The following is a 17,011-nucleotide window of genomic DNA, read 5'->3' as shown; positions in this document are numbered from 1 at the left end:
TCCTTATCATTAAAACTCAAAGTTTTCAAGACGTTTTCATTAGTTTTCCTTTTAAATAACGCATTTGCTCTAGTTCTTGAATTCGGTTCTCTCCTCCCGTGTCGGATGTCTATGTATTAAAATGTTAGGTAATTTAGTAATATCGAAGAACTACGAAGTGTCTTCTTATTCAGCCATCTAGCCAATGCTTGCGGTTTAGTACCTCTGTCACCAACCACGAAGATCACATTCACATTCTGACATCAACCACAAAGAATGCATGTATTAACTTTACTTCAAAAGGCATAACCGGTATTAATATACGTATCCACCAAACTTGAACATGTGTTAGCTATAACTGCAAATAGCACATTACTTTCCTACACTGCATAGGGCCTCACCACTCATTATATAAGAGTCCTTATCAATTTAACATCAATCTCTAACGTTTGGACGGAGATTCACCAACAAGAAAAACATCAACCTACATAACGTTTGAATGGACACTGTTTTTAGTAGTGTTTTGTTTGAATTAATACATGACACATTTACACTAAGAGATAATGGATTGAACTAACCCACACTATGAGATAGCATGTTTATTTGGTACGTATCAAACTCTTATCCACAAGATTCGAACAACTAAAACATTTTACTTACAAATGATGAGTAATCCATTAAACTATATAATATATCAGATGCGGCATTGAGGGGGAGTGAAAGGTGCAATGGCACAGGGCCCCCAAATTTAAAGGGCCCCAAAAAAATTTTGGTATCTTATATTTATATGTAATAATGTTATATATTAAAAAAACTTTTATTAGCACTTTAAAATCTTATCGTGCACTTTTATTAATTTTTTTTCTTTCTAAATATAAAAATTTGGAGTGCACAATGAGATATTAGGAGTGCCAACAATAACAACACCTCAAAAAACAATTTTCTTTTCAATTTTATTATATAATAATGCTATATATTCAAGTGAAACTTTAAAGTTAGAATTTTTGAAGCTTTTTTTTTCTTTATTTGGTTGCTTAAGATTGAACTGTTTTTTATTATTTAGTGAAGATTATGTTTGTAACTATTTTTACTTATTTAATGACACTTGTAAACTTACTTACAATCAATGAGTCCTAAAGGTTGTTTTTATTTAAGTTATTATTTTCTAGTACCAATATATTGTCCTACTTTTAAAAATTTATAAAAAAAAATCTTAAAAGGGGACCCTTTTATAAATGTCGCACAGGGCCCCTGAAATCCAGAGACGACTCTGTAATATATACTAAGTGACGATGAAGATTCAAACTTAAGATCGCTTGTTAACTCCTTACAAAGAAGTACATAACCATTAGGGTATGCCTGATGTTTTGGGAACCCCTGTGAATAAATAATAAAATGAATCCCTTAATAGCCCTTACTAGAGTATGATGGTATTATAACCTAAGGAAGTTATCACATAATGATATTGTGAAGAGAGAGATCACTAAATTGTAGTGATCTCTAACGTTTGGACGGAGATTCACCAACAAGAAAAACATCAACCTACATAACGTTTGAATGGACACTGTTTTTGGTAGTGTTTTGTTTGAATTAATACATGACATATTTACACTAAGAGAGAATGGATTTGAACTAAATCACACAATGAGTTGGTCATGTATATTTGGTACGTATCAAACTCTTATCCACAAGAGTAGAATGCCTAAAACCTTTTTATTTACAAGTGAAGAAGAATCCATTAAACTGTATAAGATATACTAAGTGGCGGTGGAGATTCAAATTTAAGATCGCTTAGTAACTCTTTGCAAAGAAGTACATAACCATTAGGGTCATGCTTGATGTTGGAGGTTAGGATTAGGCCAAGTTACATAATAAACTAGTCATAATTAAGTATCGAACTTATCATTCACGTAAATCAAACATAAGATCTCATACTTAAAAATAGAAAGAAAACACCTATAAATTATAGTGCGAATAACGTTATATGGTTACGCCATCCAAATTTGGACCTCGGCCCTCATATAATATATGTTGGGCTCAAATATAAGTAGGCCACAAAACTCAAATAGGCCATGAGATAAGCATGACCTTAAACACAAAGGGATCAACGACCACAAACAACATGTTACCAAATGAACGTTGACCGTAATCCGCATGAAATCTCGTACGCCATGCTTAAATTGCGGACGTCTTTATATAACATTGTGTTGTTTTAGCGACTTAGATTTGAAATGGATTCTATGTGTGTGAGTCAGTGACTCGTTTGAGACCGAACACGGTTGAATAATTGTTATATGAAGAAATGAAAGAAGGAATAAAAAAAGATGACTCTCAATCTTTGCTAGAGAGTGGAAGAATTAACCAAAGGAAAGATAAAGGAGTTTTTGAGGAGGGTGCTTTTGGTCGTCCTCCTCCTACAGCTTTTAACCTAGCTTTCCATCAACAAAACCCAGAGAGAAATGCAGCTGCAAACCATGGAATCTCTACACCTGAAAAGAAGGTATTCCTTTTCACTTTGGATATTTTTCTTTTATTTTGTTTCAAATGTATGATCTTTTTTGGTGTTGCTAGTGACCTTCAACATTGAATCTCATTTAATTTTCGGCAATCTCAATGTACAATCAATTTAAATGGAAGAATTTGTTAGGCTGGATCATTACAGAGAAATATCAGTATTGGAATGGTCTAAATTCATGTAATTTAGTATTTATTTAATTTACCGATTACAAGATCTTGCATCTTTCTATATTCTCTCGAAAATAACTCCCCACTAAGAATCTTTTTTTTGTTGGATCGTATTATCATTATAACAAATTCTTTGAGAATTTTTATGAAATATTTTCAAATTCCATTAGTTTAATCAAACATCAATGAAACATGAACAAAGGATTAGAACAAATTATATAGCATTCGAAGAGCTCGTTTGGCTACCGTCGGCACATAGGTTGACCAAGTTGGTTTTGTACTCCGAGCATTTTTTTTTTTTTTGGCTTGAAGAACTCTCGAATCATATCCGTGATGTTTTATTTGAAGATCGTACTTCTTAATTATCAATAAATCACGATAATTTTTTTTTCCAAAAAATAAACTCCTTTGGTGAATTGGTGTGGTTTGCCTTAAACTTGGCTATGTCAATTAGATTGATCTGACTGATGTTTTATAAATTATAAATACTAAGACTAGAAAAATTAAATTCGACAAGTTCAACATATGGCTAGCACCAAATCTTTTATGTACAGCCTCAAATAAGCAGATTTTTTTCTGCGTTCGTTTTTTCATGGTGAAAAATTACAATTTTGTTTAGGAGAGGGGGTTTGAACAATGAGTGTTATATTTATGTAGGCCAGAGAGCAAAGGTGTCGGTGCATTAAAAAAGAACCATGTTTGAATCTTCCTATATAATGCCTACTTACCTGAAATCAGTCTTGCACACCCATACATTTGGAACCACAACAAGGACAAGTTTATGAAAATATATGACATGAAATTAATTTTTACGCACTACTTTATATATATATATATATATATATATTTATATATATACATATCTGTTTATTTTTTACTTCGAACTGAATAAATAAAAGAATAATTAAGAGACATAAATAAGCAAGAGTGTACAAAAAAAGAAAAAGAAAAAGAAATTGTGAAATCACTTTCCCTTGTGAAAATATATTTTGTTTGCCAAATACTTTCCATAAAAAATACCAATCGTGACATTTCTTATAATTTTTTTCTCTACAAGCAAAAATGGGAAGGGAAGACTTAAACTATGAATATCGAGTGCACGATAATATCTTAATCAGCAGAGTTACAAATTTAGAGACAATTTTTCATATTTAAAAAATAAAGTAAAGTAAGCATTAAAAAAGCAAAGAAAAAGTAGCTAGCTTCAGTATTTATATAAGTCCTCACACAGACAAACACACTAAAGTACTGAACCACAAAGATTGAGTGAGATATATAGAGAGAGAAAGAGGCAGACTCTTCAGTGAAGTGAGTAAAAAATTTAGGTTTGTGCATTTTGTACAGGAGGAAGGTATGTCTTGCACTCAGTCCCTGGGTCTCACTCTCACGTTCTTCGGTGCCGTCCTTCTGATTATTCTCTCAGCCTCCGTCGATGGCCAGCGCAATCCGAGGCCCATCATCTTCAACTTTGGGGACTCCAACTCGGACACCGGTGGACTTGTCGCTGGACTTGGCTTCTCCGTCAACCCCCCCTACGGCCGTACTTTCTTCCGCAGATCAACCGGCCGCCTATCCGACGGCCGCCTCGTCCTCGACCTCCTCTGTAAGTATACCCCCACGCCCACCTTCCAAAATTCATACATTTTAAGTAGCGTTATAGCGACATAAACATGGTTCATTAGGATGATAAGATTAGGAATGAGTCTCGATCACTTGATCTGATCCTGTTGTGAGTCTCCGTCCCATTCACCGGATTTGATTGATCCGAATTTCACTTAACGGATCCATTGTTATTAACGTCTCGATCTACTGATCGACTGAGACATCATGCTATTAATACACGGTCGGGTAAAAGAATGACGTGGTGCGCTGTGCGCCACGGTGACAATGGACCGTTTTATGTATGTTGTCAAATCTGTGTCGGCGGTTTCGAGGGTATATTTTCGATGTTACCGTTACGCGACTAAACCACGTCGTGAGTTACCTTAAGGTAAACTAGGATGTAATTTGGGTTGGACCAATTCAAATCCGTCTGTGTCTAACTCGATTTTAAATTCGAACATATGGATTTTTTTATAGTTATAACTTGTCTGAACCCAACCAAATTTCGACCTGTTCATTGATTGAGTTGAGTTAGGCTGATCATTTGCTTGTCTATCCTCAACCCAACCCGACTAACCAAACTCAATCTAACCAAATTATAGCCCATATCAATTAATGTTCATGCTACACCCAAGTGAGCCAAGTCCAAAAAACTAACACCCTTTTAAATATTTTTTTAATAAATTACCCTTTATAATTACTTAAACTTTTAGGAAATAAGAGGATTTGATTAATCACCCCAAATTCATAGTCTCTAAATTCTAAAACTTTATAGTAGATTAATTTATGAAATTAAAGTTAGCTAGCTTTGATGCTATTTAACTTAATTTTTTTTATGAATTCTTAGAAACTAAGTTGTTACAAAATTAAACTTGAAAAAGTTAGGCAATCCAAACCTAACCCAAGTAAACACGACCCCAACCCAAGTAAACCCAACCCCAAATGAATTCGAATGCAACCCAACCAGAACCTGAGCCCGAATTGTAAAAGTTGGGTTAGAATTGGGTTAACATTCTAACCCATTCAATCCGCCCGAGTTTCACCTCCAAGGTAAACAACGTTGGCTGGTGGGGCTCCACCCCTCAATTTCCGAACAGGGACTAGATTGTAATTTCAAGTACCTAAACAAAAATGATGAGGTGGGGTCACCTTATTTGTACACGTGCGTTGAACTTGAGACTTGCCCTTTACTTGTCTAGACTAGAGTTGGTTCTTCCGCACATGCAAATTATTAATACAATAATTCAGAATGTACGTCGTCAATTAGGCTTAGCAAATCACGCACAAACATTATGATTATAGTTGTTTGAGCTATTAATTAGTACTAGCAAAGGCCCACACTTATATGTGAGAAATTTAATTTTTATTTTTCTCAAATATTGTTTTTTAATTTTTTGATGGAAGTAGTTATTTGTTTTTAACGGGATTGTTAGTCATATGAAAAAAAAAACTAATGAAAATGATTTGAAAACTTTAAATTTTAATCAAAATGACAAAAATATGTTGTAAGTGAATAGTACTATGAGTGATTTTTTAGAGTAAAAATATCATTTTCGTAAATAAACAGTACCAGAAGTGTTTCGTTAAAACTCTAAAAAAAAAAAAAGGATTTAGCAGTTAAGGAGAAAAAAAGAGGAAGAGAGAATGAGTTTATAGAGTACTGATAGGATGACATAGGTGTGAGATTCAAAAAAAAAAAAAAAAACAAAAGCTTGTTTGTGTAAAATTACTTTAATGCCCAAATTTTTTTTTTTCTAATATATTTTTACAGTTATGTATTAAAGATTATAATTATAACTTCATTAATTTTGATTGATAAAAAGAGTTCTAGTAACATGTAGTTTAGATTAGTAAATACTAAACCAAAATGATTCCAACATTCGGATCAATTACATTCGAAACTACAAGTGACAAACTTTGGTTGCTTTTTATCCCTGTGGTCGTTGCTGCGGCCCCGCGGCTTTTAGCTTTGGCAGGCTAAGGTTAGGTTGTGGTTGTGAGTTTGTTTTTTAGTTTTTAACTTAACCAAGTCCTACGGAGTCTATATATTTAGGAGAGTGTTGTTCACACATCATTTTTTACTTCTCACATACCTTTATTAATTTTCGACCATTGATAATCTTCAATTCATTCGATACAACTGTCAAAAATTAAGAGAGATATGTGAGAAATAAAAATAAATATGTGAATAACACTATTCTATATTTATCGATCGTCTTGCTTGTGGTTATGACAAAGTGTCAGCGACTTGAATTATAAAATTACTATGGATATTAAGATAATGTTCTTTTCTTGTGCAGGCCAAAGTTTGAATGGAGGTCTGTTGAGTCCATACCTAGACTCTCTGGCAGGGTCAAGGTTCACAAATGGAGCCAACTTTGCAGTTGTCGGGTCCTCTACCCTTCCGAAACGTGTCCCGTTTTCGTTGAATATTCAGGTCATGCAGTTCATCCACTTCAAGGCTACTGCAGGTATGCATGTATAGTGTAACCATCAGTATTTGGAATTTCAATTTCCGTTGATGCTTTGATTGGATATTGAGCTTGCGGAAGTGTACAAGTCTACGTTGTTTTTCTTCCAAGCACTAAATGTATAAACCAGTTAGCTGATTGTGCTGCTTAATTTGTTTTTAGGTTCAAAACATTTGATTAGTGATGAAGGTTTCCGGAAAGCACTTTACATGATCGATATTGGACAAAATGATCTTGCTGATTCGTTTGGTAAAAACCTTTCGTACGCTCAAGTGACGAAGAGAATCCCATCGGTTATTGCAGCAATCAAGAACGCCGTTCAGGTGAGTCTGGTGCCGTATATACAACGATCATACAAAGGCAGGCTGTTAAGAGAATTACAGAAATCGTCATCAAAAGTACTTTGTTAGCGGTTTGTGTCATTCCAGGGATCATATGGACACTGAAATTTCTGTCACATGAATTGTAGGCTTTATATGATCAAGGTGGGAGGAACTTTTGGATACACAATACCGGGCCATTGGGATGTCTCCCTCAAAAGCTTTCGTTAGTCCAGAAGAAGGATTTGGATCCACATGGATGTCTTTCAAGTTACAACGCGGCCGCGAGGTTGTTCAACGAAGGATTGCGCCATCTATGCAATGGGATGAGACCTCAATTGAAGGATGCTACTATAGTTTATGTAGATGTATACGCCATCAAGTACGATCTCATTGCCAACGCCATGAAATACGGTAAGCCTACTTATATATGCTAATGCAAGTAGATAGCGGGTTTGTTTGATCTAGTTTAGGTACAGTACAATTTAACTTGAGAAATGTTTTACCATGTAGGTTTCTCTAGCCCGCTAATGGCATGCTGCGGCAATGGAGGCCCTCCGTACAACTACAACATCGGTTTGACGTGTGGTCATCGTGGTTCTAATGTCTGCGATGAAGGATCCCGATACGTGAGCTGGGATGGAATTCATTTCACCGAGGCTGCAAACACAATAGTAGCCTCGAAAATACTTTCCACAAAATATTCCACGCCAAGCATTCCATTTGATTTCTTTTGTCGCGGTTAGGTTGTAGAAAACTAGTAGTAGTGTACTTGCCTGCGCAAGTGTTGAACTTATTAGTGGGTTTGTTTCCACTTCTCTTTGTACTTTATTTTCTGAGACTCAAAAGGAGTGAATATAGTGTTGATGCAAGCGTGCCGTTCTGAAGCTACAACGGCTTCAAAGATGACCGATACGAAGTTGCCAAATTGACCCAAGATTACAGACTGCTTAACGACCTCTAGCTATGCTAACAACCCAATAGATCAGATGATGCAACAGGTTACCGAATCAAACACATCACATAGTGACATGTCACTTAATACTCCCCCTCAACCATATGCTTGGTACCAAGTATTCTCCATCAAATTTGATGAATAAGACCGAAACTTCCCATGTGAATTTCAAAGCTTGCCTTCATCTATGCTTAAGAGTATATGAACCTCATATACACTTCATTCTCTTAAAATTCTGCCTTTTCCACTCGTCTCCCCAGCATCATACAGTCGCCCACTCTCAAGTGACGGTGGTGAGAAGAGCAAAAGGATGACGGAGAGGTTTGAGGAGTGGATGGCAAAACATGCACAAGAGAACGAGAAGCGCTTCAAGATATTCAAGGGAGTTTACTTCATTCACATGATTTAAATCTAATATGATATGGATTTTGAATTATTTTTCACTCGTACGCGTTAGGAATAAGAAGGAAAACAATTAATCCCAACCTGTTGAATTCGCCCAACCCAATCCGCCTAAGACTGATTTGAGTTGGTCGATCTGCCCATTTCCTTGAGTGACAATGGGCATAAACAATGTCAACTAGAACCTGTGATCGGTTGGCCAACGGGTTGAAGTCTAATCCGACCATCCCATCCCAAGTAAAAACACTAACAATTCTTAATTTTCTTGGCGTAAACAAGAATCACATATGAAGGCAAGTAACGCAAGGTGAAGAAAAAATCCGAAAAAAATTCCAATGTTGTTTTTGTTCAAGAGAAAAAGATTAACAGAAGTTCTAAGTCGCTAGTCCTCTGCCCAGGGAACCCCATGTTTTGCCCAGGAGATGGTAAGCTCCAACCGGACCTCGACCCCCCAACTCGTACAGCTCCGTTGCCATATTTTTCTTGTCTATCTCATTCAAAACTGGAGTAAGAACGTTCCACGCAGCGGCAAGCTCGTTGCTTCTCAGAAAGAGGTGGTTCTGTCCATCAATGACTTCAAGAAGGAGATGCTCATATGAATCAGGCACTTCGACAGTATAGCTGCCATGACCAACAGTAAGCACATGAATTTAAATGATACCAAGTTACCAACTATATGATTAGAGTAGAATGGAGTAGTTTAGAATATCGCCTTGTCAAACCAAGGTTCAAACCATCTTGACCTCACTCTATCTTCCTCAAAGACTAAAAATTTCACCACCCCATTCACAAAAGTCCTCTTTTTCCACTACCTGGGTTATAAATTCAGCTTGGTTTCCCAAAAAACCAATGGATAAAGCAAAGAAAAACAAATTTGACTTCCAATTTTGGCTTTTCTCTGTCTAAAAAATCAAAACTCTTCACTGCCCTACTCCCATTTTCCCAGACACCAAACACCCCATTTCATCAGTTCAGCTTGGTTCCCTCCAAAAAACACAGAACAAGCAATCAAACAGATATTTTCCCATTTCCAATTCTCCTATTTCCAGTCTTAAAAATCCAAACTTTTCACAGATTCTCTCCCATTTTCTCAGAAACCAAACACCTATTTCACGAAGCACTACACTTAACAATATAAATACACACAAAGATTGAAGTAAGTAGAGCAGCATATCAAATATAAAAATACAGGAAAATATATATTGATGGTTGAGAGAAGAACTCACCCCAAAAGAGAATTGATAAGCAGTGAAGAAGAGACTGCTTGGCCTTGAACCTGAGGATGGCAATAAGAAAGCTGAAAACGACATCGACATCCTTTGACCTCCTTTACCACAGCTCAGTTTTTAATGTCGTTTAAGCTTCTGTTCTGTGACTGTCTGTCCCCAAAGAAAAAAATTAAGGGGACGATTGTAATTAGTATAGGCAACTGTTATAGCAGGCGAGTAACCGTAGTTATTTATTTATAACCATTTAAGTTCATATCTGTATAACCGTTTACCCATTAGGTAATTACATAAATGGTTATACCCATATTCATAACCGTTTATAAACGGTTAACCATATTCATAACCGTGTACTTATTTAACTATAATCGTTTACCAATTTAACCATAACCATTTACCTGTTTTTGAACCCGTTTATCATTTTTTACCCATTTGCCCATTTTTTCACCCGTCTACATGTTTTTTTTAACAACTTGAAAATTACAAAAGAAAAATTTGTCATAATTTTCGTTTTCTGACAATTAGTACATTTTAGCATGCATTTTCCTATTTTAATCATTTAACTCCTCGTACAATTCTAATAATTGAAATAATAGTTTATGAACGATATTTTTCTGTTACACCCAAGCAAGTCTTTAATTATAATTCATATGATTACAAAGTAAAGCTTCTAAAAACAAAAAAGTAGTCATTATCTTGAATACTAGATAATTCAAAGCTCCAAAATATTCTGAAACTAAACACTTGCGAACACTAATGCTTTAGCATGTTCAATCACAAAAAAGTCTCATCGACTCGTTGTCACCAAAAGAGGCCTACAAAAAGAAATGTATAAATTGAATTGGTATCCCATTTAGGAACACCGAGACTAATTAGCATGAATCTAACAGAGGTAAGTGATCATAGTAGGTTTCCATTATACACTCAGTTATCAGAAGAAAGAAAAAAAGAAAAAAAAAGCAAACAAAAGCGGAGTACCAAATCAATTGAGTTAGTATCACCATTCATCAATATGCATAAACAAAAGGTTTACATTCCATGATTTTTCACACACCCATATGCATAAAATTGAATTAGTATCACCAATAACTCCAAAGTTAAAAACAAAAATAAAGATTAGTTTTTACCACATTCACATCAGTATCATCACCGAATGAGGAATCTTCAACACCAGGAGTAGAGTTTGAATCTGGTTCAATAGTAAAAATTAAAATTAGGCTAAAATAGTAAATTTTTGAACATATACATAATTTATATGAAATTTTACAGTAAGTACCTCACATCTGAGAGAGAGGGCAACGAGGAGGGGGAGATAAGCGAGGGATGAGGGCGTTTGAGACTCTGAGTCTAGCGGAGAGATTGAAAATTTAGGATTTTTAATTTTTTTTTTAATTTTACATTTATTTAATTAAATAGGTAAATGGATACTTGTTATGACCGCGGGTAATACCCATAACCGATGGATACCGATATAACCGTGGATAATACCCATAACTGTCCATTTAAATTTCACGGATAAACGGTTATACCCATAACCATTTGTTCGTTTAAACGATTATCCATAATCGTAACCGTAAACTTTAAATGGGTGGGTAACCGCGGTTATCCAAATCTATGGGTATTTTGCCCATCCTTAATTGTAACTAAATGTTTATGGTTGCGGATGCACCCGATAAAACATTTCGGCCTTGTTTGGTACGTCGTATAACACATCGGATATGACTAATAATACGAAGTTGGATGTTTGGTGTCCCTATGTACTAAATAGTCAGCGGATTAAATAATCCAGGCCCACCCCTTTTATCTAGCTAATACCCGCTTAGTTATACCGTCCAAAACCACGATATTATTTAGTCGGGTATAAAACACGCATTTCTCGGTCGTTAGTCCAATCAGTGGCGGATGCATTGATGGGCAGGGGGTCAGCTGACCCTCCGAACTTCGATGAACGTCTATGGATACCTTGTGTGCTGACATTCCGAATTTCGGTGAATTTTCATGGATACTTTGGGTGTTGCCCTTTTGAAGATTAGAGTTGGCTTCATACATATCTTCCAATTGTTTGATAAAATGTCTGAAAGAAGAGTGAATGAAATGGTGATCTCAATGAATAACAAATCACCATATTAATGGGATGCAATGATATCAAACATTGTTAATGTGTTCAAATTAAGTGTGTTTCTTTGTTAAGCATTCTTATGAGAGCAGCTTTGTAACATGTTAGTTACCCTCGCAAATGAGGCATTAATAGGTGTGCAGTATGTATTTCCAAATGAATTCAGGCCTATCAAGACTCGATGAAATGACAATATCTATGTTATTTCCAATAAAAAAAAATTGCATGCTATTCTTACTGATCTCTCTAGTATTATTTCCTGGATCCACCACTGAGTCCGATATTATACCAAACGTCTGATTAATTTAGTCAGTATTATCCAATGACTATTTATCTTATCCGACTGAAATAGTTAATACAATCCGAGCTGTCAAAATGAACCTTACTGACTATGTCGAACCTTTGATATTTTTTGACGGGTTGAACCCGGAAATGATTGCCCCGGGTGAGAAAATGGACGACTGTGATGGGAGGGAGACTGTTAGATTTGGTCTGTACTACGTTATATATCATTGTTGTCTACTTGTCTCCTGTACGTCATGTTCGCGTACTTCTGATTTGTCGTCTAGTTAAAACTAGGGGCTCTATCGGTTTGTCCTTATCCAGAAAAATGGAGGGAAAATGAGGTATGAAATTCTGTCATGTTGTTTGTAGGTCTCTTCAATAATTGCCATGGCCCATTAGCACCCAATTTTCTCTTGGATACTCCTTATTTCGAAAAATAATTTTCGCACTCTTCTCTTCTTCGTGTATTTTTTATTTATTTACTTTATTTAGGATTGAAATTAAAAGGAAGACTAAAAAAAAAGAATTATGAATAAAAGTGTGTAGAAAGATAGAAAAAAATTTGTGGAAAACATTTCTTTAACTTTCTAAATTTTTACCACAAGTCATGTGGCTAAGGAGGATAACTTATTGGGTGGTATTTTAAGTTAATTATGCACCTTCATGTGAAAATGTTAAATATATGACAGTGCATAATTAGCTTGAAATACCGATATCAAAAAATTTCTAAAGTAGGTGATTCTCGCATGAAGTAAAAGATAAGTTAGAAATTGATAATCGAATTACCACCAATTATTCATCTTGATTGCTCAATGGTAAAACATTGGACAAACACGTCATACATTTATTTTAGTATACAAATTATCGCCTGAAACAAGTTCATAGAATGCACTCTCACAACCATATTTTCACGTATTGATGACATGATGAGTTAGTATTTTTTTACTTGAAATTGGTGTGATCCGTTATTGTGAATCAGATGCATAATGAGTTTCTATCATTTTCATGAGCTACAAAGAAACATAATACATAATGGATGAGAATCATGAGATACATTTTCCCCAAAACAAAAGTTCATAATGCAATAATTGTGATACTAATTGGTGTTAGGAAAGAAGAAATCTTTGAGTTTAGCAAGTAATTTTTCTATGAAAATTATCACCATCGCAACAATAAACGACAAATCTTTGGATAAAGAAAGAGAAGTAGAACAAAAAAAGAAAAGAAAAAGAAAGTTTCTTACCTAAATGTAACAGTTGCTAAAATCAATCTAGAATTTATGCAAATAATGATAAACCCCAATGGCCTTCACAACCAAATATTCCATAATCTCGCATGAAGTAAAATATAAGTAAGAAATTGATAATCGAATTACCACCAATTATTCATCTTGATTGCTCAATAGTGAAACATTGGACAAACACATCATACATTTATTTTAGTATACAAATTATCGCATGAAACAAGCTCATAGAATGCACTCTTACAACCATATTTTCACGTATTGATGACCCGATAAGTTAATATTTTTTTACCCGAAATTAGTGTGATCCGTTGAATTAGATGCATAATGAGTTTCAATTATTTTCATGAGCTACAAAGAAACATAGTACATAATGGATGAGAATCATGAGATACATTTTCCCCAAAACAAAAGTTCATAATGCAATAATTGTGATACTAATTGGTGTCAGGAAAGATGAAATCATTGAGTTTAGCAATTAATTTTTCTATGAAAATCATCACCATCGCAACAATAAACGACAAATCTTTGGAAAAAGAAAGAGAAGTAGAACAAAAAAAAAAGAAAAAAAGAAAAAGAAAGTTTCTTACCTAAATGTAACAGTTGCCAAAACCAATCAAGAATTTATGCAAATAATCATAACCCCAATGTCCTTCACTACCAAATATTTTAATCTCAGTTAACCATAATAATTTATCTATAGTTTATATAAAGTGGTGCTATTCACAGATTTATTTTTATTTCTCATACGTTTATTTTAATTTTTAACTATTGAATCTAATAAAATGAAAAAAAATCAAAGAATAAAAATTAACAAAAATTTGCATAGCATTAAAAATGAGTGTCTAGATAGCACTTCATATATTTAAACTCTGTTTCTTGTTTTTATATAAATGATCATCCTCACATAATCTCACCACCCTCTCTCTGTCTCTGTCTCTCCTCCCCCCTATCTCCCTTAATCAATCTATTTTGAATCTTAGAGGGGTTGGAAATAAATCATCTGCGAGGAGATAAGACAGGTGGGTGAGAGGCTTGTGAAGATTACAGGCAAGAAAAAAAAGATCTCAAGTTTTATTTATTTATGTTGTATAATTTTCAGAATATATAATCCTGCATGCTTTTTATTTCAAGCTAGTTTTCTGGGTTCTTGGGTATATATCATCTTCCGTTTGATTCCAATTTGGGTTTTCTGTGTACAGTTTTGGGTTCTGATTGCTTTCATAATTTCACATCATCTTGTTTTTAAGTTTGTTGATTGCCTTTGACATTTGATCTTCATCTGCTGTTTAGATACCGGGTCCTCTTGTTTTTCTTGGATTCAAAAATTTTATTGCTTGTCAGCTGGTTTAGTTTGTGGCCATGTTGATTTCCCAATTTTGCATTTCCTGCGCTTTTTCGAATGGAAACTTGTTTTGTTTTTAAAAGTTTGGATGCAATCTCATCAACTATTGCTGCTGTAATTGATAGACTATTGATAATTGATTGAAATTTAACTGCTTTTGCAGTATCCAGCCATATAATTGTTCAATTATTACATGACGTTGTTAAATAGTATGATACGAAGCAAAATTTCGAGGAAGAGGGTTGATATAATGCATCTGTTAACAATCAGCTTTCAGATTTTAGAGTGACCAATGAGTTTTATAGATAAAACCATTACGGGGTGTGAATTGTTTCAATGATACAACATGAAATCCATGTGTTTGTTTAGGAAAGCATGTTGATTGCAGCCCTGGACTTTTAAATGTTCTTGTTTTGTACCTCTGCATTTTGTTTGCTCATTTTCGGTTTTTTCATGCAGGTACCTAGATATCATATACCTCTGATTTGATGCTATAACACATACATCGATTACATATTAAAACTGACAAATGGGGTCTGAAGGGCCTTCGCCAGTAACTATTCATGTGACCGGTTTTAAGAAATTCCATGGAGTTTCGGAGAATCCGACTGAGACAATTGTCAGTAATCTCACGGAGTATGTGAAGAAGAAGGGTTCACCAAAAGGTCTGGTTCTTGGAAGTTGCAGCATTCTTGAGACTGCAGGACAAGGAGCACTTGTTGACCTGTGCAAGACATTGCGATCTGCTATTGGCGAGCAGGATACTTCAAATTCCAGCAGAACTATTTGGGTCAGTTACTCTCATGTCTGGTCCATCGTTTCTTAATTTTGTGTTCGAGAGAAAATGCATGTGTGCAATATATTAATCATTTTCATAGAACTGTAAAATATAACAAAGTTTCCCATAACATAAGTCCGAGAGAATTTCATCGGTTTGATTTTAGTACTTGCATATATGTATTCATCTGGCCCTATACCCTTTCTTAACTTGAACAATTTTTGTGTAGATACACTTTGGTGTTAATAGTGGTGCAACACAGTTTGTTCTCGAGCGACAAGCTTTCAATGAAGCTACTTTCCGTTGCCCTGATGAAATGGGATGGAAGCCTCAGGTTAGATAGATTTCAAATGTTTGTTCTCTAGTTAATTGGGATTTTATTTGAGAGGTCTTCTACATTGTTCAGATTTTTTAACTTTAATCATCTGTTTTGCAGAAAGTTCCGATTATTCCTTCAGATGGTGGAATTGCACATGTGCGAGAGGTAGTATGAGTGGCCATGACTCTTTGATTAGATGTTTCTTTAAAATTTTTAGTAGTTTTTCCTGGACTTTCATATATCGTTTTAATTTACGATGATTACTTCAAGAATACCTGCTTGGAGAACTGAAGCTGTCTTTAAAAATCGGTCGAATTTATACCTTAAAGCATTTTCTTCCTCGTTGGAAGGCCAATAGATTGCAGTACATACAATCATGAGCAATCTTTTTGTGCCGGGATTCTTGTTCCATATAAAACTTGTTTTATGCAAAGGAAATCATAGAATGTATGTTTGTCTCTTTTCTTTTTCCGGATTAGTGTGATGGCATGGAGCCACCCTTTCGGAATAGAGGGATTCCTGTGCATGGTGAATAGCGGAAACCGCGAAGTGATGACTACCGGAATGGTAGTACAACTTCAATAGTATTATAGTATAATGATTGGTTAATGCAATGGTTAATTTGCAGGTCTTATTTGGTATTCGTGTATGACTGATAAACGCATGACTTGAATGACTCATTATTTTCATCAGTCCTGAAGGCTATTTCTGTTCTTATTCTGTGCAGACTTCTCTTCCCCTCGAGGGCGTAACAAAGGCCTTGGCAAAGAAGGGTTATGAGGTGGTGATCTCAGATGATGCAGGCCGGTTTGTGTGCAATTACGTCTACTACCATTCCCTTCGGTTTGCAGAGCAAAACGGGACCAAATCACTTTTTGTTCATGTGCCTCGCTTCTCGACCATAGACGAGGAGACCCAAATGAAGTTTGCTGCTTCCTTGCTAGAGGTACTTGCTTCATCATACACTCTATGATCCTCCATCCACACCTGAATGCCGAAGAGCTGTAAGCGAGCTTGAAGTTGGCACGTTAATTATCGTGGATCAACTCTTCATAAATGGAATGCTCGAATAATCAGAAAGTGTAATCAGAGGGAAACTGTATTGAAAGAACACTTAATTATGATGTATTTTCATAAGTCTTTTCCAGAAAGTTTCCGGTAACTTGCCGGAAATGTTCGAATCCAGTTTGTGAATGACATCCCAGTCTGCTCATGGAGCTTACTACTACTTTTATGAACTCCCATCTCTTACAGTGTGATATAATTGATGAAAGGTAAAATAAGT

The 17,011-nt window shown here is 35.2% G+C and overlaps 2 protein-coding genes and 1 long non-coding RNA gene across 4 annotated transcripts; 2 read left to right on the top strand and 1 right to left on the bottom strand.

Annotated features, from left to right (window-relative positions):
• The first annotated feature begins 3,657 nt into the window (after positions 1-3,657).
• Positions 3,658-7,929, top strand: LOC103450830 (GDSL esterase/lipase At1g09390). Its single transcript, XM_008390228.4, has 5 exons — positions 3,658-4,267; positions 6,567-6,737; positions 6,900-7,060; positions 7,207-7,471; positions 7,571-7,929. The coding sequence occupies exons 1-5, from the start codon at positions 4,018-4,020 to the stop codon at positions 7,801-7,803; spliced, it is 1,080 nt and encodes a 359-aa protein (XP_008388450.1). The 5' UTR covers positions 3,658-4,017; the 3' UTR covers positions 7,804-7,929.
• A 721-nt stretch (positions 7,930-8,650) lies between these two features.
• LOC108174860 (uncharacterized) lies at positions 8,651-9,769 on the bottom strand. Its single transcript, XR_001791690.3, has 2 exons — positions 9,641-9,769; positions 8,651-9,035 (listed from the first exon to the last, which is right to left on the bottom strand). It is a non-coding gene; the product is annotated as an uncharacterized lncRNA (long non-coding RNA).
• Positions 9,770-14,130: 4,361 nt separating this feature from the next.
• LOC103450829 (uncharacterized) lies at positions 14,131-16,964 on the top strand. Of its 2 annotated transcripts, none has more exons than XM_008390226.4 (5): positions 14,131-14,334; positions 15,089-15,419; positions 15,637-15,741; positions 15,844-15,891; positions 16,454-16,964. In XM_008390226.4, exons 2-5 carry the CDS (start codon positions 15,159-15,161, stop codon positions 16,697-16,699), a joined length of 660 nt encoding a protein of 219 aa, XP_008388448.2. In that variant the 5' UTR covers positions 14,131-14,334; positions 15,089-15,158; the 3' UTR covers positions 16,700-16,964. The 2 variants fall into 2 exon arrangements, with proteins under 2 accessions (XP_008388448.2, XP_008388449.2); XM_008390227.4 differs by having other exon boundaries at positions 14,166-14,306.
• Positions 16,965-17,011: the final 47 nt, after the last annotated feature.

Source organism: Malus domestica, chromosome 12 (assembly GCF_042453785.1).
Source record: "Malus domestica chromosome 12, GDT2T_hap1".
In the NCBI taxonomy this organism is placed as follows: domain Eukaryota; kingdom Viridiplantae; phylum Streptophyta; class Magnoliopsida; order Rosales; family Rosaceae; genus Malus; species Malus domestica.
Note: the sequence above shows the minus strand (reverse complement) of the source record. Positions and strands in the feature narration are given on the sequence as shown.